We start from the raw sequence: 24,577 nt of genomic DNA on the forward strand, positions 1-24,577 counted from the left end.
TCAAATATTTAAGTTGATTGGGTGAACAATGAAAAACCATGTGGTCACACACACAATCTGGGAGATTTGAATTTGTAAAGGTTATGTTTATTATTGTCATTGAAATAATTATTTAAATTAATATATAATTGATTTTTGGATTGACTATAATTATAATATTACTATTGTTGTTGTTATTGAGTTATTATTATTATTATTATTTTTGTTTTAATAAATATATACTATTATTATTATTGACTGTTATTATTATTGACTGTTATTATTATTGATCGGTATTATTATTATTATTATTATTATTATTATTTGATTATTATTGGTTATTTTTGAATGATTGAATATAGATTAATTATTATTATTATTTACTTAATTTTTAATTAAAAAAGTATAATATGAAAAATCATTAATGAATTGATTCATATTTCGATTAAAAGTTGGATGATCCTTTTCATTTGAAAAGTTGGTTTTGATTATATTTTTTTGATCAACAGTCAATTCACTAGTTGAAAGGTATTCTACAAAATACTAGAGAAATAAAAAGGTTAGTTTTTTAATTTATTTTTTTTTTTTTTTTTTAGATTTCTTACTTGATGATAGAATTTAGGGAAATCAATACTAGCAAAATGATAAGTAGTATTAATGATATCCTCAGAATTAATAGATTGACAACCAGAGGTAAGAGATTTGAAAAAGTCAAAGATTAAACTTTTACTGAATCCAGGTTCTTGAATGATCTTTTCGTAGAGCTTGTGCTTCATGTTTAGCTTTTCAAAATACTCTAGGTTTTGTTTGAATAAATTTACATCGTTTTGTTGAAAGGTTTTTTGGAAGGCTGTTAGAATGGAAGCCAATTGTTGGTAGGAGGTTTGTTGTTGTTGTGATTGTCCATTGGCACTGTTGTTGTTGTTGTTGCTGCTGGCAATAGTAGAGGTTGGGAAAAAGTATCTCCAATGATTATCTAAAATGGTATACAATAGAGAAAAGAGGAGAGGCTTGATGGGTGACGTGCTGTCAATGATCACTGGATAGATCTTTTCCATGGCAAATGAAATGATCGGTGTCAATAATGTCTCAAATGAATGTCCATAGGTTTGAATTGAAAAGGTTAAAATTTCAATCAATTTTTGTACAATAGAATTTCCAATATCATTTGATGATGTTAATAATTGTTTTAAATTATCTCCTCCTAAAATTTCTAAAAATGTTCTAAAAGGTTGAAAATAAATAAAAGAGGTAAGTATAAAATTATTTGTTTTGTTTGATTTCTTTTGTTTGTCTTACGAAATAGTTTGTTGAGTAAAATTAACACCAACTTGAGTTTTAAGACATTCGAATAAAGTGAAAAAGAAGTCTAGGATTGAAGATAGGACACTTGGAACGTTGATATAGACTACAAACAATCTTAAAGTTACAGGTAGAATATCTTGGATGGCATCGTGCAAGATTCCTTTGGCCATGGTTACATCTGGCACTGTCTTCATGATCGACGTGACAATATTCAAAGTCTTTTGAATTCTTTGAATCACTTGACCATCCAAATATAATTTTGAATCAATAAATCCTTGGATTTGTGGTATCTCCAAGTATTGTGATGTAATTCCTTTTACAAATGGTGAATATTTTGGTCTTCTTATATCCCACTAAAAAAATAAATAAAAATAAAAGAAAAATTGATTAATAAAAGAAAAGTCTTTGATTTATCATCCTTATTATTATTATTATTATTATTATTATTTTTTCTATTCTTACTTGATGATTTAAATTAACATTTGAAGGAGGAGTAAGTATAGTACTACTAATGGCAGAATAAATAATTGATTGAACTGGAGTTGGTAATGAGAGGCAGATATTATGTATATTGGTGATAACAACCTCTGTTTGATTAAATAGACAAGATGGTTTGGCAACGACTGCAAGTGAGTTTAATAATCTACCGGCAGAAATACTAATTGTTTGTGGCACCGAGCCGTTAAACAATGGTACAATAATATTGATAGTTTCGGCAATAATCCGATCATAATCTGCTTGTCCTGCTGGTTTTACTCTTACTTCATTACCATAATCTCCAAGCCAATAACTAAATGATCTAATTGTACAAAGTATTTGATCATGTCTAAAAAATAAAAAAAAGATTAGAGAGATTTTAAATAAATATATATTTTTTTTTCTATTTTTTTTTATCTTACAATTTAATAAAATCAGAACCAACATTATAGACTTTATGAATTTCACAAACTTGACACATTTGTAATAGACCATTATAAACATAGATTGCATAATCATAAGTTTCACCAAAATTGGGTACAAAGAGATGAGTTAATCTTGCAAATAATTTTAAAATGGTTGTAATATCTTTAACATTTGATGTTAATGATGACAATGAATTATTTGCCTTTGCTTGTGGTATTAATTGTGCCAATTCCATACTTTGTGTAAATAACCATGCCTATAAATAATAAATAAATTAATAAAAAGATCCTATATTTTCTTTTTTTTTTTTTCTATTTCTTTACTTACAAGACTTTTTAAACCTTCTTTTGGATAAAGTTCAGTAATTTTTGAAATGATATTAATTGAATAATCAATATAAGTACTACAAGAGTTGAAATCAATTTCTTCATCATCGGCAGGTTGATCGTCATCTTCGTCGCCGTCTTGTAATTGGTCTAGGAAATCCTTGTTGAATGCAAAAAGAATACGTTTTACCAATTCCGATTGAAGTTGAATCAATCCATCTGTGTATTTGGCGGGTGAGGCGACACCTTGCTCATTGACATTGGTCAAGAGATAGTCCAAGAATGTTTTCCAAATGTCCATACAAATCTTGTAAGAGTCGGTGAGTGTGGTGGACTGGAGAAGAGTGTATTGAAATAGATTGGCCAAAAAGGTTTGGATCGAGAAATTGGGATTGTTTTCAACACGACGGAGGTGATTAGAGACAAACAGTGAAATTAAAAGTGTGAATTTGTTGATAAATTCATAACCGAGCTGTGATACCATCGCGGTATTCTTTACAATGTGGTTTGTCAACTTGTTAATCTCGTTAAACACTCTAAAGAGAAACTCTTGGAATTCTCTTGGTACACAATTCTTTGACAATATTTCATTCAAACATTTCAATGATGATATGTTTGACAGCTCCAAATATCTAAACAATGTCTCCAATAATGTTGGTGTAAGAAATTCATTTAATGGTATCCATGAAAAATAACTTAATAATGTTTCTAAAATGGGAGAAAATTAAAAAGAAAAAAAAAGAATGGATTAATACTTATACTTTACGTTTGTATATCTCTCTATTTCTCTATTTCATACCAAAAATTGAATTAACTTTAGTTTCATAATTATTTGTATCAGGATGTGGAGATGTTTGATCCAAAAGTTGGTTTAGTGAGGTTGTTAAAACTTGAATGATGGTTGGTACACGTTCCAAGAGTAATTTTCTTAAAGTGTTTTTGGTATTTTGACTAATTACTCCTTTGGATGTTGTAAATTCTGTTGATATTTCTTTTAATAATAAGATTCCTCTTAAACTTGTTTGTGGATTCTAAAAGTATAAAAAGAAAAAATAAAAAGAAAAAAGAAAAATAATGATATTAATAAGATTAAGAATGATGATGATGATGAGATCTTTTCTCTTTTCTCTCTCTCTCTTTTTTGATTTACATACATTTACTAAACTCATAACTTCATTTATATAATTTTGACTATTTGTTTGGAATTCATATCTACCAATATCTGCAATGAGTTGAGCTACTTTTGTTACATTATAATTAACCAATGCCTAAAAATAAATAGATAGATAGATAGAAATCAATCAATATGTGTGTTAATACATAGATACATAGATAGCTTGATTAGAGTATCTTCTTAACTTACATTGTGACGTAGGTACAAATCAAAAACAATAGTTTTTAGATCATTTTGTTCTTGTGCTGATAGATTCACCCAACGCTTATTGATTTTAGACTCCAAGATTGATAGCGAGAAATGTATTACAAACTGACTCTGTGAATGCCTCAAAAAGTATAACACATTCTCTTGTGCATCACTCTTTGATTGATATAATCTTAATTCTAAATAAAAAGTGATCAAGTAGAGAGTATAAAAGATAAGAAGGAATCTAATTAGTTTATGATCTCTATTGATCAATCGATCAATCGACATAGTATATTACTAATCTATACATACTTGAATCATCACCACCTTGATTATAGAATTGTGGTAATATAGTTTCCAATTCCAATAAGAGTTGTTCTAATCCATTATTATTATTCATTGTGTTGTTATGTGTATTATTGTATTGTTGATGTTATTACTACTAAAACTTGTATTATTATATCTATATAATTATTATAAATGTGTTGTTGATGTTGAGAAGTATTACTATAAATAATGTTTTACTACTACAGACTTTTTTTTGTTGTTTTTGTGTTGTGTGTGTGTTTGATGTTGAGAGGTAGGTTGTGGTGGGTGTTGATGAACAATGCAGCTATACAATAAATAAAGATTGATTGATTGATCAAAGTGAGTGAAGTTGTTTGTTTAATATTAAGTTGTATGTGTTGTGTTGCGTTGAAGAACGGTTGCTGATCTAAATCTAAATTTAAGTAAGCGGGAAAGAGATGGGGGTAAGCAAAGCTGCAGCCAACGAAAGTTGTTTCGGTATAGGTTGGATTGAAGATGATGTAGATGATGATGTAAGCGACCGTCAGTATCGGTCAGTCGGGTGGTTCGTTGGATGGGTGTGGGGACAAATGATAGGTAGGGTAGGGGATAGGTACAAAAGAAGAAATAAACGAAACCAACTTGCGAAAGAAAAGCCATCTGCTTTCAAGTGCCTTTGGGTTTGAAAAAATTGCGACAAAAAGGGAGTGAGGGGAAATGAAACATTTTTGTTGAGCAGCAGACATAGACCAGTAATGGTCATTATTATAATTACCTTTTTTAGAATGATCTAGATGTGTCTGTACTAATACTAATACTCCCTACCAATACCTAACTAACTTATCAAAGGACAAATAATACTTCCCAAACAGCAGAGAGAACTAAGCAGTCAAATTACACTTTGTTATTAAACGAGATAGATATCTATGTATTGTGTTTAGTAGTACTACTTTTTAATTATACTCTTCTCCTCTCTACTCTCTCTCTCTTTCTTATGACTATGACGATGACGACGATGATGAAGATAATACTGGCCAAGCAAGTTCCCTTTTATTGACACCGCTTTTCTGAATGAATGAATTTTTTTTTAAATAATAATATTGAATTTTGGTGGATCAGCTCCAACCGATCGGTGCTATCCAAGCTTGCAGATCAAGAGCAGAGGAGAGCAGAGTTGGACGATATCGATCGATATGTTTAATGCGTGTTATGTGTGTTCGCGCATACGAGTTCAAAGAATTTAGTAGACTCCTAGACTCCCTCCTTTAGACAATCAACCAATGATTAGGAAGTGATGTATGGACCAATTATAGGACAAATAATACCACGTATGTATTTTAGTTTAGACTTTGATTGTAATCTCGTTTCCCCTCACTCTCCCCTCCTACTCCCACCCTCTCACTTCTCTTCTCTCTTCTCTTCATCATTACGATGAGCCCCTCAAATGGGGCACTAGGCCTGACAAATTGTCAAATTGCTTGCTTGTGTGACACACATCCTTGGCACTATTTAGTAAATGGATGGATGGCTGGATGGATGGGACATTTACGATCTAGTAGGACCACAATAATCAAATATGCCCATTGCTCAAGGGACAAAGCCAATTCATTTGAATGTGTACTGGATTGGATTGGTCCCGTCATTCATTCCAAGTACGCCTAACTACGCCATCCTCATCCATCCTTGTACAATTGATCATAGTTTATTTTAATAGTTCACTAGATAGTACTATGCATCTATCTATCTATGGTGACATTTAACTCGGAAATCAAGATGCCCATCCATCCATCCATCACCAACCACCCAATCCAAAAAAAATATAAACGTATTTTATAAATGGTTTGAATCTACATCAATTACTATTATTATTTATTCAAATCAGTTCAGCATTAAATTAAAATTAATATCTTATATTATATTAACCAAACCACCCACCCACTCTTCTTTCTTTATCTGTTTAATCAACTAGTTCAATCCGATTCACCCCCTCTATCACTATCTATCGACAATTTTTTTTAGGATTGGTGTGTGTGTGAATTGATTAATTGATTTTTTGATTGATTAATAGAGGTGTGTGGTCAAGGAGGGGTTGGATGATTTTTTTGATTGATCAGTTCAACCATACACATTAAAGTGTGACCAGTCTATCACAACATCAGTTCCTCTTCTAAATAATCATGATTATTAAAAAATTGGATGATATTGCATATGGTAACTGCTCACTAGTGTGAGTAAGACTGAGAGAGAGAGAGAGAGAGAGAGAATATATTGTCGATGACAACATCGCAGGTGGTTAGGTAGGGACAATTGATTGCTTTATCAAGCTAGAGTTGACGGATATAGTATAGGCAAGAATGTTCATTTTGGTTAAAGAAAACCATCATCAATCAAAAATATTGGAATGATCCACCCCTATTGCATGCACCATCCACCTATACATCCATGCATCCATACATCTCCATCCTTACTTTGATTACGTTGATATCACCAACAAACACTCTCCAACTCTAACTTTTGTAAGTATCCTGTTGATGGATTGGATGAACTTGTTACATAACGACGATATTAATTCTTCACAACCAACATCAATCAATCTATTCATTGTTCATCATACAACAACTAAAACTGCAGCAATAATATAATCAACCAACCAACAAACCTCCCTCTTTCTTTTTTTTAATAATAACAATAATAATATTTCTCATTTTAAAGGGATAGATAACCTAAATCCTATATCCATCTATCTATCTTTATTTATTTAATTTATTTAATTTATTTATTTAATTTATTTATTAGTTAAAGAATGATGATGATGATGGACTCTAAGATCAATCAGATGATATTCATTTTAGTTGTACTTTGTATTAATATTTTACCTCAAAGTTGTGGATCGGTTGGGTTAGAGTTAAAGGTAGGAGTTGGCTATGCATTGCCAATAAAAATCGGAACAGGCGTATATTTTGGTGGAGATGATACTCGAACCAAACCACCACCAACCACAAGACAACAACCCAATGTAAATCAAACCTACACTATCGATAAACCACTCGACGTATCTGGAAATGCCACAGTAGGACCTACGTCATCTGTAAAGATGAACTGTGTAGGCAGAAAATGTTATCAATTGGATCTTTTTAATATTCTCGGAGTGGTTGATGTGGTTGCATCGACGGTACTACAAATCACTCAACAATTGGTTCTTGCAACATCTGGTACACTTAATATAAATTCGGATTGTCAAATTGATGCAGCCAATTCATTGGTTCAAGGTGACTTTCAAGTATCTGCACAAACAACATTCAACAATACATTGACAGTATCAAATAATGGTACAATGCAAGTAAACAACAAAACACTTAGTGTAAAAACTGTTAATATGGATCGAGGAAATATAAATATTCTAAAAGACGCTCAATTAACCATAGACAATGAAATTGAATTAAAAAATAACTCAATCATTTCAAATTCAAATGGTATTATTATTTCAAATATTATTAATAATTTAAGTGTATGTAAACAACAACAACAAAAACAACAAAGTTATTCATTTGATATCAATTTAATAAAATAATAATTTATTTCTTTTTCTTTTTCTTTTTCTTTTTCTTTTTCTTTTTCTAGGGATCATTATTAATTAATAGTGGAATATTTAAATCAAAAACATTAAATTGTAAATCACCATTTGAACAAATTATCAAAGGTGGATCAAATGTACATTTAAATAATTTGTATATTGATCAATTGTCATATCTAACAATTCAAGACTCTACACTAAACGATGAAACTACCAACGACGATGAAGAACCTCTAGAATTGGGTATACTCAATTTAATCAATGGTCATTTAAATCTTTTAAATTCAAAATCAAATTTAAATTATCAAAAAATTGATTTAAGTGTATTGTATTAATACCAAAACAAACAAACAAAAATAGAAGATAAAAAGAAAGAAAGAAAGAAAGAATCATATTTATTTATACTTTTCTTTTCTTTTCTTTTTCTTTTTAGGAATCAACAAAATTTAATTTTATAAAATCAAATATACAATTAAATAGTAAATCATTTAATTTATTTAATCAATCGAAAATATTATTAAATAATAATACACAAATTACTATATCTGGTCAATTTGGTTGTTTTGATGATTCATCAATCATTGGTCAAGATAGTCATTTAACATTTGATGATGGGTCAACTAGGTTGGATGGATCGACACATCAAATGAAAAATACTATTTTAAAGGTACTTGAAAATGCACAATTATCAATTGGTGGTACAACGGAGATTGGTGAATTATCACAACTATTTAATCATGGTAAAAACCTAATCATCGATGACAGTGGTCAACTATCGATTTCAAATAGTGATTTTATAAATACCAATTCATTTACTCTAAATGGTCAATTAAATATGAATGATCGACAATCTCAATTTATCAATTCTCCAACTGGTACTGTTCAAATACTATCAAATATCATATCAACAGATGGTGTATTTAAAAATAATGGTAATTGGATTAATTCTCATACAACTAATCATATAAATGTAAGTAGTATATTTATGTATATATTTTAGAGAGAATAGTATATTCAAATTATATATTAACATAATTATAATGTTGTTTTTAGAATTTTGATAATAGTGATGGAGGTAGATTAGAATTAAAAAATTCCTACTTTTATTTAAATGAATTAAATTGTTTTGGAGGTCATATTATTTTAGATCAATCTAAAATCAATTCAACAAAGGATATAGTATTACAAGCAGGTTCAAGTCTACAAGGTAAAGGTACAATTGAAACTACAACGTTTGACCAAAGAAATAGTACAATAGGATCAAACCATTCAATTTCACAATTAGAATTTACTGGTGATTTAATTCAATCAAATGATTCAACTACTATTATTTTAGTAACTGATAAAAATAATTCAAATGGTAAGAAAGAAAGAATGAGTAAAAACATAATATTTAAATTAAAGAATAATTTATTAACTTTTCTTTTATTATTTTCTATTAGTTAAAGTGAATGGTAATTTTAGTGTAGATGGTGAATTAATTATTTATGTTGATAATAAAAGATTGAGGAATGGTGCTGGTTCTGAACATGGATCTTTTGAAATTGAAATCATTACTAGTAACTCTGTAATAAGTGGTGACTATAGAAATGGTATCAAGATTATTGAATACGAAGGACAAGTAGTTGATGATCCATGTAAATACAAGGTTCAGAAAAAAGAAAGATCATTTGCAATGTTGGTCAATTTGGATCAATCGTGTAGTTCATCTAGTCAAGAAGCATCCAAAGCATTGTTTAAAGATACAAAAACAAAGATTGGTTTATTGGTTGGTGTATTTGGTTCCATTGCCATCATCTCTGTTATTTGTACAGTCATTATCATGAAGAGGCATCAAATCAATACCTTTTTAAAAATTAAACAACAATCACTTAGACACAGTCGTGTATTATAAAACTAATATATAAATAATAAATTAGAGTATACTATTTACAAAATGATTATTTATTTTATTTTATTTTCTTTGTTTTAATGTTATTTACAAATTAAAAGAATGTTTGTCATATTCCTTTGTTTTAAAAGACTATACCAGAACCAGTTAGCTTTACCTCCTTTTTGTTTTCATCCTTTACTGATTGGATCTTTTCTCTTTTTTCTTGTTTCTAAAAAAAAGAAAATAGATAGATATTAATATCAAAGTTAAAGGTTTGTTATTATTATTGAAATAATTTACTTGTAATAATTTATCCTTTGCTTCTTGCATTTTTAATTCTTTTGCAGCCCATTCAGATCTCTTTAATTCATTGTATTCATTGGCATCTTCAATATCTTGAATGGTACGAATTGAATAAAAGCATCGTCCAGATGACATTGGCTTGGAGAGTGGTGCTTTGAACCATGGAATTAAACCAACTAATCTTCTAGAGTTATTCATTGTTATTTTTATGAGGAAGAACTTGTTAAGTTATTGATAGATATTATTGAAGAAGAAGATATATTTATGTATGTATGCTTATATTAAAATATTTCATCGAGACAGAGAGGATGTTGTGAGCCATTATATATCGATGAAGAGGAGGATGAAAAAGAAAAAATTAAATAAATTAAATTCCGTGTGCCAATTTTCCTTTTTTGGTCCATCTTTTTGAATTGATTTTTTTTTTTCATCAATTAACAACATTAATTAATTGTATGGGTACACACCATACACCCCCAATAAACAAATAAGTTGTATTCATTCAGTTTCACACTCAGCTCTGCTAAACTTTTCACTGATGAACAATGAATTGAATGTATGGAGGATCAAATTAGATTTAATATTATTATTATTTATACAATTTTATTATTGGGGGTGTAATTATTATTTAGATATTTAATTACTATCACCATTAGAAGTTGAAGAATCAACTTCAAGTTGATTGATTTCTTCTTCCATTCTTTTACTATTATTATTACTATTATTATTATTTTCAATTATTTGTTGTTTTGAATTTGAGTCATCCATTTCAATAAAAACATTAGAGTTTCCGTCAAATGGAGCCACAGATTCTTGTTGTTTGGAAATAGTTATTGAAATATTTCCTGTACCTGACCCTCCTCCACCTCCTCTTTTATTATTTGATAAATCTATATGGTACGGAAATAAATAAATGTATTAATAAATCAAATACTTTTAAAATGATTTAATTTCTTTTATATTATTTACCTTTTGATGATGAATTTGATTTTTCAATATGAGTACGTTTAAATAGGAAATAATTTTTAAACTTTCCACCGGCGAGACAATAGAGTACAATTATCATTTGACCTCCATCAATGACAAATGTGATACTAACCTCTGATGGAAAGTATTTATAGGTGTGTTGGTCTAGGACAAAGACAAATGCAATGTCATGGGCAAGAGTCATTAAAACGATTGCTGCAGCCGTAACCAATAATATCTTGGTGTTTCTAATGGTACGACCAAAGGTTGATGATTTTTGTGAACTTTGTTTGAGTGCTTTAACAAACCCAACTCCATTTACTGCCACTGCCGATCCAAATGAAATCATATATACCAAGAATCCAATACCCTCTAACAAACTCCAATCCTCATGTGTACTGACACACAGAACAGTCACTGAAACCTCCCAACAAAAGAATATGGTTATCAAGAAAATAAAGAATTTTCTAACCTTGGATGTATTTTCAAAATGAATATCATCGGCAATATAAAATGTATACAACATCTTTGTCCAAAATTCTGTTATAAATATCCATGAACAAATTAAAAAGAATGTTCCTAAAAGAATAAAAAGAATAAAAAAAAAAAAGAAATATTAATAAATATATTTAAATTATTTTAGAATATAGATATACAAACCCCAAGAGAAACAAAAATACCACCAACTTCCAACTCTATATTCACATGGTTGATTATAATGTACAATATCTCCAATCACTCTGCATAAACAAAAGGTTCCTTGAAATGTAAATACCAATAATCTAGTTGATAGCTTTCTACCCTTTTCTCTAATTTCAAGATATACTTGACCAAAATTAATTAAAAAGAATAATGCATAAAAAAAGGTTCTAATTCCCCTATAATTAAATAACTGGTAAATTAATATTATTGACTTTTAAAAGTTGAAATTTCATACTTACCAAAATGAATACATCAACTTGTCGGTTGCAAAATTATCGGTATATGGTCTATTACATTCATCATCCAACAATGATGAAGTTAATGTAGTATTGTCATCTGCAGTATTAGAGACTGCCTGATAAAGATATTCAATCATTCTATTATTATTTAATTGTTCTGATTCTGATTGATTCCTTTTCCGACTCCGACTCTATCTAATTAATTCTATTTTTTGAAGATATTCTCTTATCTCGATTCTCCTTTTATTATTATTTTTATCGGGTTGGTGTTTCGAAATAAATATCGAGCGTAAGAAAGGGCGATGCGATTGTGTGTTGTAAACAATGAATTATTAGTTGTATCTTTAAAAACAAAAAAAAATATTAAAATAAACTTTCTTTCTATTATTCATTGTTAATCGACAGTGGTTTGTTTAGAGTATCGACGATAAGGTGGAGGAATGGGCAACATTGTCTTTGCAGGGTCATGAAAGTTGAACAAGGAAGACTCTTTTATCCCCAAACCGTCTCTACAAATTTTATAATAACTCCTCGCAGAAGAATATCATTGTACCCCTAGCAAACTCTTTTTGTCAGTTAATTGATCATGGGGCCGATGTACTTTTTCAACATTATTCATTTCTCTCTTTCTCGATCGAGGCACATTCTGACCCCCTTCGATAATAGTATCTTTTGATTTTTTTTGTCCTTGTTCGAAAAGTACCCGTTTTTTTATTCGGAGACGGTTCGTTAAAAACAACAAAAATTATCCAAGACATCTTTGCATTGTCCAAGGATATTTTAGATGTTGTTGTAAGCGAGCTGCAACGGCTCATTACTAGTAGTCTATTTTTGATGTACGTATCCGTCGAAAGGGTGAAGTCGTAAAAGAATGTTCGGCAATTGTTCCTCCGAGTCCGGAGAACGATAATACTGTTTAGATTTTAAAACACATGATACTTTTTTTATTATCGAAAAGGAGTATGAAATGTACTCCTCAAACAAGTATACTTGGTGTGAATATCTGATCGGTGAAGTACAAAGAAGAAGAGGATGATTTAAAGTTGAACAAAGTTTTTGGGGAAGAAACCAACAGCTCCATTGAGCTCTCCTTGCCACCATCCAGATGGATCGGATTGATCGAGAACCTTGATAGAATCACCTTCACTAAAAATAGAAAGAAATAGGTTAAATATAAATATATAAATAATAAATATACTTTATAATTGTACATACGCAAAAGAAAGATCACCTTCATTTTCACCTTGGTAGGCATAGAGAGCAGTGGCATATGGGTAATCACTTTGTTCGTAACCTTGTTGATCATCATATTGTTGTTGTGATTCATCATAGGCTTGCTCTTGGTGTTGATCATAACCTTGTTGTTGTTGATCATCATAGTGTTGTTGTTGGTCATCATAGGCTTGTTCTTGGTGTTGATCGTAACCTTGTTGTTGATCGTCATAGTGTTGTTGTGATTCATCATAATGTTGTTCTTGTTGATCGTAACCTTGGTCATATGATTGTTCTTGTTGTTGATCGTAACCTTGATCATATTGTTGCTCTTGTTGTTGGTCATAACCTTGATCATATTGTTGTTCCTGTTGATCGTAACCTTGATCATATTGTTGTTCTTGTTGTTCTTCATAGACTGGTTCAGGTTCTGGTTCTGGTTGACGAACGACGACTGGTGGCTTGGGAGCAACCTTTGGCTTGGGAGCTGGAGTTGGTGCAGCTGGAGCTTGTTGTTGTTGTGGTTGGAAACGGTTGGCAACATTTCCGGTAGTTCTTGGTGGGGGTGGTTTGACTGGCTCTGTTTGGGGAGCAGCTGTCATTTGTTGGAAACGATTGGTAATGGTACGTGAGGGAGGTGCCGATGTAGTCGAGGACGATGAGATGGGGGCAGATGTCTTGGGAGCGGTAGCATTATCCTTCCAATAGTTCTCACGTTCAGTGGTGATGTTGTACTCGGAACGGTCGGGACGGGCAGGTTCCTTGGTGGCAGGTGCAGAGTTGCTCTTCCAGTATTGAGCCGACTCATCCTTTTTGTTGTAATCGGTCTTGTCAAATGTCTTTTGCGAGACGTTGGATTGAGTGGCAGCAGTTCTACCCTGTGACACAGAGGTTGGTACATTGATCTTGGACGAACCTTGCACCTTGGCACCAGAGTCGTACGAGGCACCAGTAGCCTTGTTCAAAGCACTGATAATCGATTTCTCATCGACATCATCTTCGTTACGAGCGTTGACTTGGTGATGGAGTGGTTTGAGAATACGACCAATCTCGATGGCGTGACCACTAAAGCTTCCCTTGATGGGACCGTTGACACCGTCACCACAATAGGCAATGTAGACAAACTTGTTCATGTTGTTAATCTCGTAACGAATGTAAGCATAACGAATCGAAGAGTCTGACAACTCTTCACGCAATTCTTCGAGGCCACCATTTCCACTCTCATAAAACTTGATCTTGTTCATGCTCTTTGGTACGTATCCCAAACACATCCATCTCTCACTGCCATCTTGAACAGCTTTAATGTGTTGCATAATCTCTGGGTCTGATAAATCTGGTGTTGTCATTTTGTTATTTAATTTATTGATGATCTTTTAAATCTGATCTACTACTACTTATATACGTATATATATATTACTTTTACAAAACTATTTAAATATATATTTATATATGTGTGTGATTATATATATATATTAGATAGTACTTTTTTTGATGAATATCTTTAAAAATACAACAAACTACTTATTTTAAATAATGAATGAGGAGGATTTTACTTTAATTACCTTGTCTTTGTGTCCTCAAAATATTTAAGATTTTTATTTTTTTTTTCATTTTTTTTTCACGCAGCGTAAAAACAAAGAAAGAAGTGAAAGAATGAATAGGGTTATAGTTTTTTAATTTATTACTACACTTGTTTGACGCACTTCTTTAATAGTAGTTTTTATTTACATACAAACCACATTCGACAACATCACTATTGTATTGTTTGATGGTTGGATTGATCCATCCGCCGAAAGGTGAAAAGTCAGAGAACGATGGTATGTTATCCAAGTTGGAATACCAGAGTGGGAATGAGGCAGCACCATCCCATTGACCCATGATTTGGGACCATTGCTCAGCCGACGTGTATACACCGACAGCATAACCAGCAGCATTGGCTCCCATCACCATAGATTTAAAGAATGCTTGGTTTTCATCTGGGTAGAGGGACCAGTATCCTGGACCTTGTACATCAATCCATACCAATCCAAACTTGGCATTGTATGCCTTGATCGATTGGATCATACCAAATACTTGACTATATCCACTTCTACTAACGCATAAAGGACATGGCATTGCATAAACATCTACTTTGGTCATACCACCATCCCACTATTAAAACATAAACATAAACATAAATTATGTTAATTAGAAGTTGTAAAAATGTTTTGGTTTGTTGGTATTGGTCGAACTACTAAAACTACTTACAGCATTTTCAATAGATTCTGGGCCATTTGGATCAGGTTGACCATATTTTAAACCACGAATAATGACATATGTAAAACTATTTGATTTTAGACAATCAAAAGTAGAACTATTGGTTTGGGTAGAGATATCAACACCCAAAGTGGCTGTAGATAGACCAAAGATGGTAAAGAATAAAACAATAAATAATATGATTTGTTTGTGCATTTGTTTTTTTTAAAAAAAGAAAGAAGAAATAAATAAATAAATGATAAATGATCAATTCAACTCTTTAAATCAATATCACAAAGGTGCAACCATCAGGATATTTAAAAGGATAATTGGAAATTTCCATCCATACGCAAAATAATCTAAAATTTAAAAAATATCGGGATAAAGATTAATTAAATATCTGTTCACCTACAAACATTTCTTAAACACTCAAGCAATCAAGTTTGCAAAAGTAAGAGAGTCGTGGAAAACACAATAAAGGTTAAACACTATTTGATTTATTTTAGTTATTTAGAAAATTTCATCCAATTGTTTAATAGTAAATGGAAATTGAATTGATTTTAAATAATGAATGATAATATAATGAGTTGTACAATTTTCTGTGAGTATGGAGGGATTTAGAGTTACTTGATTGAATAAATAAGATTTGAGACTATTACTGTCATTATCTTTGGAGAGAGCCCATTGAATTGAAGGGACACTTCTACGTTGATAGGCATATCTAATTATTTCTTTTAGAAAATGTGTTTTGTTTGTATAGATTTCATTGTCGTAGAAATAGTCTAATACATGTAATTGATTATATACAACTGCCTCTTTTTGAAATTCCAATACAATAGAGAGAGTTTCGTTTTGATCATGTCCATCTAATAGTCTTGCTACAAGATTGACATTTCCATATTTACAAGCCGATGCCAATGAATAGGTACGAGCAGTTTCTAAACTAGTCACTGATATTAAGTGGTTGAGTATGGTGAGATCACCTCGATGTCCAACCGACTCCATTGCTTCAGTTGCTATTTTGTGTGTGGTTGGACATGGTTGGATATACCCGTCACTGAATAACATATTAATCACCTGTGGTGCATACGCCAACAAAGCCTGTTGAAGGAGTTGGTGACAGATGGGTACTTGCACATGTTCACTCTTTTCCCCGAGCAAACATTTTTGCAGCAGTTTTTTGGCAAGGTTGGCATCATCTAGTTTGAGAATAAAGAATAGTGGGGATTGGTCAAGATCAAGCTTGACATCACCCACCAAATCACAGAGATAGAGGTCTAGCATACGACGATCTCTAGAGTAGTTAGAGAGGCATGTGATGCGTGGTGGGTGTCCCAGTTTCATCAGTCTCGCGTATCCATAGACAGTAGGTTGGGTGGTCAGGCCCGACGATGTACGTAGTGTAGACTGTGGGTCTGATAACCGGGGATACTGTTCGAGTAGATACTCACTGACATTGTCTAGTCGGTCGACCGATGCAAAGTACGCTCTCACCAGTGTACGATCATCCATCTCTGGTTCGTCACGACCCAAAATACTCTTGTGAATGGCTACTATTTGGTCATACGTACAACCCTGTTCTATAAACATGGAAAATGAGTGGTTCTTTGAGAGGTAGCATAGAAACTCGGTGCTGTGCTCTGACAACTTGCCAAAGAATGATTCGTCACTAAGACGAATCGCTTTCGACATTTTAGCAATATAATGTGCAATCTGATCATCCAACGTGACAAAATGGTATGATTTGGGGTCTTTTGGAGGGAATTGATAACTTGCTTTGGCATGTTCTTCAGTGGTGATCATTTCTTCGACTTGGAGACGATCAAGAAGTAATTGAATGATTTGATGTTGTGTCGTGGGATGATGGTGGTGACGATACGTGTCGAGGTATATGTTGAGTTGATGCATTGGGTTCTTCTTGGTAGCGAATTGCTTGATAATGTCAGTGTCGCCTGAAACCAATTCAAAATGGTCGATTACTCCACGTCGATTGGACTGTACAAACTTGGCAAAACATTCTTCCGACACCTTCCCCCGTATGTATTCGTAAACATCTGTACGTCCAAAATGAGATAATGCACCTTGAAATGTATAGAATGGGTCGGGTGAAGTAGAAGATGACCACTCGACAGGCAGTTCCTTGAACAAGTATTCCAACACGTTGAGATGACCACCTTCACAAGCTTGCTCGATTGCAAGGTCACGGGGAAGCACACGAGGTTCAGTCTGAGCCATCAACAATTTGATGATTTGCATATTACCAGCTTTACAAGCATTGGCAATCACCAAACGATGTACAAACCATTCTCTACGACGATTGTAAATCTCTACAAACAATGAATAGTCTGTCAGAGTAGAACAGAGTACCAATACACCACTCTCAGTGACACGCATACAGGATGACTTCTTACTACTGCTACTACCAACTATCTTGTCATAAAGTAATCTATGATACCCATTGCGACACATATCTTCCAAATCAATCCAATCATCGTACTTCCACTTTCTAACAGTTGCAAATGCCTTGATTGTCAATGCAAATGTATGTCCCCATCTATCTAACCTCTGTTTCTTTTGTTCATTGAATATCTTTTTAGTTAGAAAGTTATTCTTTATTATTGAAAAGAATAATGTTGTTGTAGTTGTAGTTGTATTATTCTGATTCTTATGTTGTTCATTTATAATCTCTTTATTATTATTATTATTCTCTATTGTTGATGTTGTTGATATTGTATCTTTATTATTCATTATATTTAAAAAGAAAGATAAATATAAATAGATTAATAAAGAATGAAAATGAAACTTAAAGTTGAATGAGTGAATGGAATGACCCACCCTTCTTCCTCTCTCAACTATCTCATTCCCCTTTCTTTTGATAATTCCTTTTGAGAGTTTGAGTGGTTGAAGACCCTTTAAATTTCATTGTACTCAACTCCTGTCAAGATCGTCGATTCAAAAAAATTCCCCCTTAATTTAGTGCCCAAAACAATCCATCCAATTTCAAATAAAGACAAGGGTTTTTTTGGTCATGATTTTAACTAATTTTTGTCTTGTGATTAAGTACTAGGGTGTCTTTGCCTCTTTTGTTGCTACATTATATTATTTTGAATACTTGTATATAGTCAGAATAGAGATAGATAGATAATCATATAAAAATGTCAGGATCAGCATCATCATTAAAAAGTCACTTTGAAAAGGTACGCTATTGTTGGATATCGAATGGAAGGGAATTTCTCTTGTTGGTATATTTGATATATTCTAACAGTCATGATTGTTAATGCATTATAGGAAATTGAAAGAGCTAACGAACCAGCAGGGAGAAAGGAGCGTGTCTGGACGCCTAAATCAGACGATTCATACAATCGTCAAACTACAAAACAAGTGGCTGGAGGTCCACCACCAAAAAAATCAATCAGTGATTTACCATAGATTCAAGATGATCATCTTAATTATTTGTAACTTTACTTACTAGTTATAGTCAATTATTAGCAATAATAATAATAATAATAATACACATCAAATTTGTACATATTCATTTATTTATTTAACCAAAAAAATTAATTAATTAATTATTATTATGATTAATAATTATCTTTATTTAAATATTTTAATATTTGATGATTATCACTATTACTATTACTACGACTATCGATTTTATCTTTTTTTTTTTGATCTCTATGTCTTTCCTTTTCTGCCAAAACATTTAAATGTTCATTTTGTTGTTCCATCATTAATAATCTTTCAGTACTATTATTTAATCGATTTCTATCTTTTAGTTCTTTGAGAATCTTGAATTTCAAAATATCAAATGAATAGTTTACACTAAAATGTTTGTTTACATAATCTGATATTTCATCAAGAGTAAATGGGAATCCAATCCCATTATATAAATATACCAACATTGCAGCTTGATCATGTGCATTTACCAATACTTCTCTTTGATCCAATGAAAATAATATATTCTTTACTTTTAATCCTAATACTAATCTTGTTGTTTTTGATGGAGGATTCTCTGTTGCCATTTGACTAGAGTTGAAAGTTTGGTCCAATGATAATGATCTTGGACTAACAGTACGTAATCTTTTTTTTCTTTTGTTATTGTTGTTGATAGAGTTGTTATTTTTGCTGTCATAAAGTACATGGGCCAATAATGAGACATGTCCATGTTTAATGATTACTGGTAATAGTATATCCCAACGTATAGTATCAGCCGATGCATGATAGATTTGACAAAAGTAATCAAATACCTCTACACTACCACTTTCACATACTTGTTTCAAGAGGTTGGTAGGATCGTTTGACTCGTCTGAAAATGACTTGTCACCACCAATAATATGTTTGATCAATTTGATTTGGTGATATTTGATGGCATGGTGTTGAACGATTTGGCTATGCTCTTGATTCATTGATGCGAGTCGGTCGTACAACTCGACTGAAGCACATCGACCAATACCGTCACGAATGTCCTGTGCGACGGTACCAAACACCTCCCAATCACGGTACCCCAGATACTCGTTGAAAAGGTCGAGTACGTTGACCAGGTAACTCTCAGACTTTCCTTTTTCTATCTTGTCAATCTTGTGTTTTCCAATACTTGTCCATTTGGTCTTTTCCAATCGATCCAATTCAACCATTTCCTTTTCCTCCAATCCATCTGTTGATTGAGACGAGCAAGTTTGAAGTTCAACGATTCTTTCATCATTGGTTTGAAGTGTTTCTAAAATCGATTGTAACAAGTCAATTCGTTCAGATTCGACAGTGTATTCGAGTGCCATTTGTTTCTTTTGGTCACAGTTGTTTTCGACGGCACCGAGAAAGATGGATTGTACTATTTGGTCAATTGACATGGCATCTAGAAGAGTTGGGTGACATGCAAAATGATGCTTGTCAAAAAAGGATGGCAAATGAACACGCAACCATCCCAAAATATCGGTCATCTCTGCATCACGTCTTTTAAACAATACCTCGGTGTAGGACGACAGTTCATCTTCGACACTCTCCATTTCATTGTCTGCCAACCATTGAATCTGAGCTAAATTGCATACTGGCAGAATAACACGTTTAGCATCACCAAACAACGAGTCGATTGCATAATCCATAACCTTGTCCAAATCACCACTCTTGTCCAACAATTCAAACGATATAATATCCTCTTGACTCGTCCCACCTCCCTTTAAATAATTCTTGTATAAATATTTAACTATTAATTGATTTAAATATTCATATTGATCATTATCTCTATTATTTAAATTTGGATGACGATGAATAATTTCTAATCTTGTCTTTTGTATAAATTCATCAATTGTTGTCATTTCATTATTATTATTGTCTCTTGGAACAAAAATAAATTTAAAATAATCTATTTGAGTTGAAGGAGATTGTTGAAAGGTTGAATAGATGTATTTAAGTGTTGGATCGTATGACAGGTATTCATAGGGTAGGTCTTGTCCTCCGTTGGCTGGTTTGGGTAGTCCGATGATATCGTGTACTCGGACCAATAAGAGACGGTAGTTGCTAGTGTACTCGAGGTTACTGTTAAAGTTGGAGATGACCCATCGAATGGCATCTCGACATCCTACGGTCGGCTGGACATCTTCGAGCCATTCGTTCCACATGTGAAACTCGGTAAAGTCTGGTGGCTGCACGTCGGTCGTCTTGAGATGTTGGAGTATTGACAAATGACCACCTGCAATAGCACCGGCATACGCCAACGATCTGTCAAGTTGAATAGGCTCGGTTTGATGTAGAAGCATTTTGACAATATCAAGTGACCCACCTCTACAAGCGTTATAGAGTATCTTTGGTGAGACGAATAGTGGTCGTTGGTGATTATACACAACAGTAAAATCAGAGAGACGTGTCATCTTTAGACACACCATTTCAATAGCTCGTTCACTAAATACTACGTCTTGACCATGCTTGATCTTATCGACTAGTAGTCCAGTATGGTTGTACCAACACACCATATCCATCGCGTCGTTCCATTGATGGTATCGCATCAACTGCAAATACCTAGACCGATCGACACACTCTCCATTCCTATCTCTGTCTCTATACAATTGTCTATGTATCTCTCTAATATCTCTCTTTATCAATTTAAATATATATTGATTCTTTAATATTAAACTAAATGATCTAAAGATAGAGATAAAAAACAAATTAAAAAAAAAGAATAAAAAATAAATACAAATAATTAAATACAAATAATAATGTTTGTTTATTTGTTTCATACCTTTTTTTTATATCCATATTTAAATTTTAATTATTAATTATTTAATATTAAAATGTTTAAAAATTGTTTTAGGTTTAGGTTCACATTTAAAATAAAAGTATCAATGAAGGAGATGGAATAGAATTCTATTCTATTCTCTCAAAAGTTAATAATAAAAAATCGTAGTTTAACTTTATGTGAACCATTGCCAATGAGTAAAAACTAATAGTAATAATTAATTTACTATTTTTATTTGTAAAAAGAGTAAAAAATCTTGAATGAATCGTCACACTCCTTGAACTGAGATTTCATTCTTTCTTCTTTGCAGCCGACTGTATCATAGTACTACTCATATACTCTACTCTCTCTAGTATCGACACACTTGTTATAAACAATCTGTTACACTAACATTAGATTTCTCGTATGTGATCTCTGTCAAATCTAATATTTTGATATAAAGAATATTTTAAAATATATATGTGAGGAGTATTAATATTACCCTTTTTTTTTTGTAACAGAGATAAACATTTAAAAAGATAATGTCAGTAATACTTCAATTTGATTTTGAATATCCATCACATTTATTGGGAGATGTATTGGTTCAAAATGCTACACCACTTGCAGAGAGTATCAATAAGGAACCAGGATTCATTTCAAAGATATGGACAGAGAATACAAAGACTGGTGAAGCAGGTGGATTATATTTGTTTGATAATGAAGACAATGCCAACAAATATCTTGCCATGCATGTTGAACGTGCCAAGAGTATGGGTGCTCAAAACATCCGTCATAAAATATTCTACATCAATTCTACTCTCACCAAACTAACTCATGGTGATAAGTTTACACAAGGTTTCTAACTTAACAAATATCGTATAGTAATTTAAATTGTATGACTTTTTCAAAGACTGCAACTTCCTATCCTTTAAATCTGGAAAAGGTTGAAGTTGTTCAATAACTGGGGATATATGAATAAAATTTAGCATTCTTGGTGTCAAGATCATCATTTACCAACACACTCAAACTATTATTATTTGTAGAGTTTTGAAGTCTACTCAACTGGTTGATTGTCATTCTTAAAGTAAAAAGTGATTATTTGATTGCACAAGTGTTGGAACCATGTTAGAGGGGAGAAAAGAAATAAATAAAAAATAAAAAATAGTATTGGTAGCAGTTCCTATTTTTTTATATTGTGTTAAACGTAATTCGGATAATAATATGAATGAATGTTCATAGTTAATATAAAGTGTGGGTTAACTAACACTCGCACATTCAGTGTTTGTTATCTTTGATTCAAGATATACAGATAGAGTGAAAGATAGAGATATATTTAATTTTTATAAAAGTATGAATAGATTTAATAATAATAATAATAATAATGTTAATCAATCAACATCATCTACATCTACAACGACAACTACAACTACAAAGACAAATACTATTGCACCATCACATGCATTACTTGGATTGGCTGGTGCGATGTCAAGAGTTGTAGAATCATCTATTATGTTTCCATTGGATACGATCAAGACAAAGATACAATTCCATGCTCATACAACTGTCAATGAACAACTAAATAAGACTACAGCGGCGTCGGCAGATGCTGCATCAAAGAATCGTCGATTTGATAAAGGATTTTGGACACCTTTTAGTAGTATTGTAAAGACTGAAGGAATAAGAGGATTATATCGTGGATTCATGCCACATCTTTTATATGTTATACCATCTGCATCTATATCGTATGTATGTTTAAATTAAAGAAAGATATTGACAAAATATTACAATACTAACTAAATCTATATATATATAAATATATTTGTTAGATTTGTATGTTATGAATCAATATCAAAATATTATCGTCATTCTTCTTCTACTACTACTACAAAAGGTGAAGAAGAAGAGATAAATAAACATTCAGTATTGGTACCATTGTTTGGAATGACGATTGCTAGATTATCTGGATCAATTATTAGAACACCATTTGATATCATCAAGATGAGATTACAAGTATCACATGATGTTCAAGTACAACAACAACAGCAACAACAGCAACAACAACAAAAGATGACAAATGGTGGTACGATGAAACCAAACCATCGAATTGTATCTGTATCATATGGTCAGACACCGATGGAAACCTTTACAGAGATTGTCAAAAAGTCTGGGTATAGAGGATTATTTAAATACAGTTATGTGACGATACTTAGGGACCTTCCATTTAGTGCCATCTACTTTATCACCTATGATATGACTAAAAACATGTTGCTCAAGAAAAATGGCGGGCAGGCCAACCCTCTAGTCTATGTATTGTCTGGATCAATCGCTGGATCCACTGCAACTCTCTTTACCATTCCAATCGATGTCATTAAAACTAAACTTCAAACTCAAGTATGTATATGTGTGTGTGTGTGTGTGTGTGTGAGATTGTCATTACCATCAATGGTTTACACAACCAATTATAACTATAATATCATAATAATCATTTCATTAATCTCTTCTTCTTCCTCTCTCTCTTTATATTATAGGATAACTTACCAAAGCAAAAGAGATTAAGTGGTGTTGTGAATGGGTTAAAATCAATCTTTAAAAGTGAAGGTGTTAGAGGATTAACAAAGTTTGTATCAATATGAATATTCATATTAATCCATGATCATTGGAATAATTTAATATTAATATTAATTTCAACAATCCATTCAATCACAAATCAACCAACCAACCAACCAATCTAGGGGCATTTTTGTTAGAATGATACACATTGTACCATCAGCTTCAATATCATTTGCCAGTTATGAGTACTTTAAAATCTTATTGACTCAACAACAACAACAACAACAACAACAACAACAACAACAACAACAACAACAACAGCAACAATAATAACAATAACACGATAACATTGCAATCTAGATTCGCTGCTAAAAGAATACTAGTGAATGAATAATCGTCTATCTTTCCCCCACCCCACTTTCATCATGATTCCCCACTCCATATCCACCCCATTTCTCACACACACCACAGTGTTTTATATGGGGGGGGGTGGGTTGGAGAAATATATATATTGCCAAACACGCTTTGTCAATATAACAATAATCATAAAA

The 24,577-nt window shown here is 32.0% G+C and overlaps 9 protein-coding genes across 9 annotated transcripts; 3 read left to right on the top strand and 6 right to left on the bottom strand.

The window, feature by feature from the left end:
- Positions 1-363: 363 nt before the first annotated feature.
- Positions 364-4,276, bottom strand: xpo6 (exportin 6; the record flags this gene model as incomplete). The annotated part of the gene is made up of 10 exons (XM_004367250.1): positions 364-522; positions 585-1,203; positions 1,279-1,637; positions 1,747-2,110; positions 2,184-2,443; positions 2,515-3,221; positions 3,313-3,544; positions 3,668-3,781; positions 3,877-4,073; positions 4,189-4,276. The coding sequence occupies 10 exons, from the start codon at positions 4,274-4,276 to the stop codon at positions 364-366; spliced, it is 3,099 nt and encodes a 1,032-aa protein (XP_004367307.1).
- Positions 4,277-4,622: 346 nt separating this feature from the next.
- DFA_07449 (uncharacterized protein) lies at positions 4,623-9,632 on the top strand (the record flags this gene model as incomplete). Its single annotated transcript, XM_004367251.1, has 7 exons — positions 4,623-4,697; positions 5,284-5,407; positions 7,017-7,672; positions 7,786-8,061; positions 8,172-8,708; positions 8,792-9,098; positions 9,181-9,632. The coding sequence occupies 7 exons, from the start codon at positions 4,623-4,625 to the stop codon at positions 9,630-9,632; spliced, it is 2,427 nt and encodes an 808-aa protein (XP_004367308.1).
- A 121-nt stretch (positions 9,633-9,753) lies between these two features.
- Positions 9,754-10,112, bottom strand: DFA_07450 (uncharacterized protein; the record flags this gene model as incomplete). Its single annotated transcript, XM_004367252.1, has 2 exons — positions 9,754-9,840; positions 9,912-10,112. The coding sequence occupies 2 exons, from the start codon at positions 10,110-10,112 to the stop codon at positions 9,754-9,756; spliced, it is 288 nt and encodes a 95-aa protein (XP_004367309.1).
- A 438-nt stretch (positions 10,113-10,550) lies between these two features.
- On the bottom strand, positions 10,551-14,379 carry abpE-2 (actin binding protein E; the record flags this gene model as incomplete). The annotated part of the gene is made up of 8 exons (XM_004367253.1): positions 10,551-10,804; positions 10,884-11,459; positions 11,541-11,758; positions 11,822-11,959; positions 12,145-12,163; positions 12,386-12,490; positions 12,891-12,967; positions 13,037-14,379. The coding sequence occupies 8 exons, from the start codon at positions 14,377-14,379 to the stop codon at positions 10,551-10,553; spliced, it is 2,730 nt and encodes a 909-aa protein (XP_004367310.1).
- A 208-nt stretch (positions 14,380-14,587) lies between these two features.
- DFA_07452 (uncharacterized protein) lies at positions 14,588-15,484 on the bottom strand (the record flags this gene model as incomplete). The annotated part of the gene is made up of 3 exons (XM_004367254.1): positions 14,588-14,609; positions 14,766-15,184; positions 15,281-15,484. The coding sequence occupies 3 exons, from the start codon at positions 15,482-15,484 to the stop codon at positions 14,588-14,590; spliced, it is 645 nt and encodes a 214-aa protein (XP_004367311.1).
- Positions 15,485-15,585: 101 nt separating this feature from the next.
- Positions 15,586-18,016, bottom strand: DFA_07453 (uncharacterized protein; the record flags this gene model as incomplete). Its single annotated transcript, XM_004367255.1, has 3 exons — positions 15,586-15,627; positions 15,896-16,325; positions 16,836-18,016. 3 exons carry the CDS (start codon positions 18,014-18,016, stop codon positions 15,586-15,588), a joined length of 1,653 nt encoding a protein of 550 aa, XP_004367312.1.
- Positions 18,017-18,423: 407 nt separating this feature from the next.
- DFA_07454 (uncharacterized protein) lies at positions 18,424-18,697 on the top strand (the record flags this gene model as incomplete). Its single annotated transcript, XM_004367256.1, has 2 exons — positions 18,424-18,465; positions 18,557-18,697. The coding sequence occupies 2 exons, from the start codon at positions 18,424-18,426 to the stop codon at positions 18,695-18,697; spliced, it is 183 nt and encodes a 60-aa protein (XP_004367313.1).
- Positions 18,698-18,849: 152 nt separating this feature from the next.
- DFA_07455 (uncharacterized protein) lies at positions 18,850-21,517 on the bottom strand (the record flags this gene model as incomplete). Its single annotated transcript, XM_004367257.1, has 4 exons — positions 18,850-19,056; positions 19,165-21,163; positions 21,281-21,403; positions 21,501-21,517. 4 exons carry the CDS (start codon positions 21,515-21,517, stop codon positions 18,850-18,852), a joined length of 2,346 nt encoding a protein of 781 aa, XP_004367314.1.
- A 501-nt stretch (positions 21,518-22,018) lies between these two features.
- mcfU (mitochondrial substrate carrier family protein) lies at positions 22,019-24,356 on the top strand (the record flags this gene model as incomplete). The annotated part of the gene is made up of 6 exons (XM_004367258.1): positions 22,019-22,320; positions 22,826-23,218; positions 23,303-23,644; positions 23,669-23,867; positions 24,005-24,093; positions 24,224-24,356. The coding sequence occupies 6 exons, from the start codon at positions 22,019-22,021 to the stop codon at positions 24,354-24,356; spliced, it is 1,458 nt and encodes a 485-aa protein (XP_004367315.1).
- Between the last annotated feature and the right edge of the window lie 221 nt (positions 24,357-24,577).

Source organism: Cavenderia fasciculata (assembly GCF_000203815.1).
Source record: "Cavenderia fasciculata unplaced genomic scaffold Scf_ET2XIPL01CNAVH-3, whole genome shotgun sequence".
NCBI lineage: Eukaryota > Evosea > Eumycetozoa > Acytosteliales > Cavenderiaceae > Cavenderia > Cavenderia fasciculata.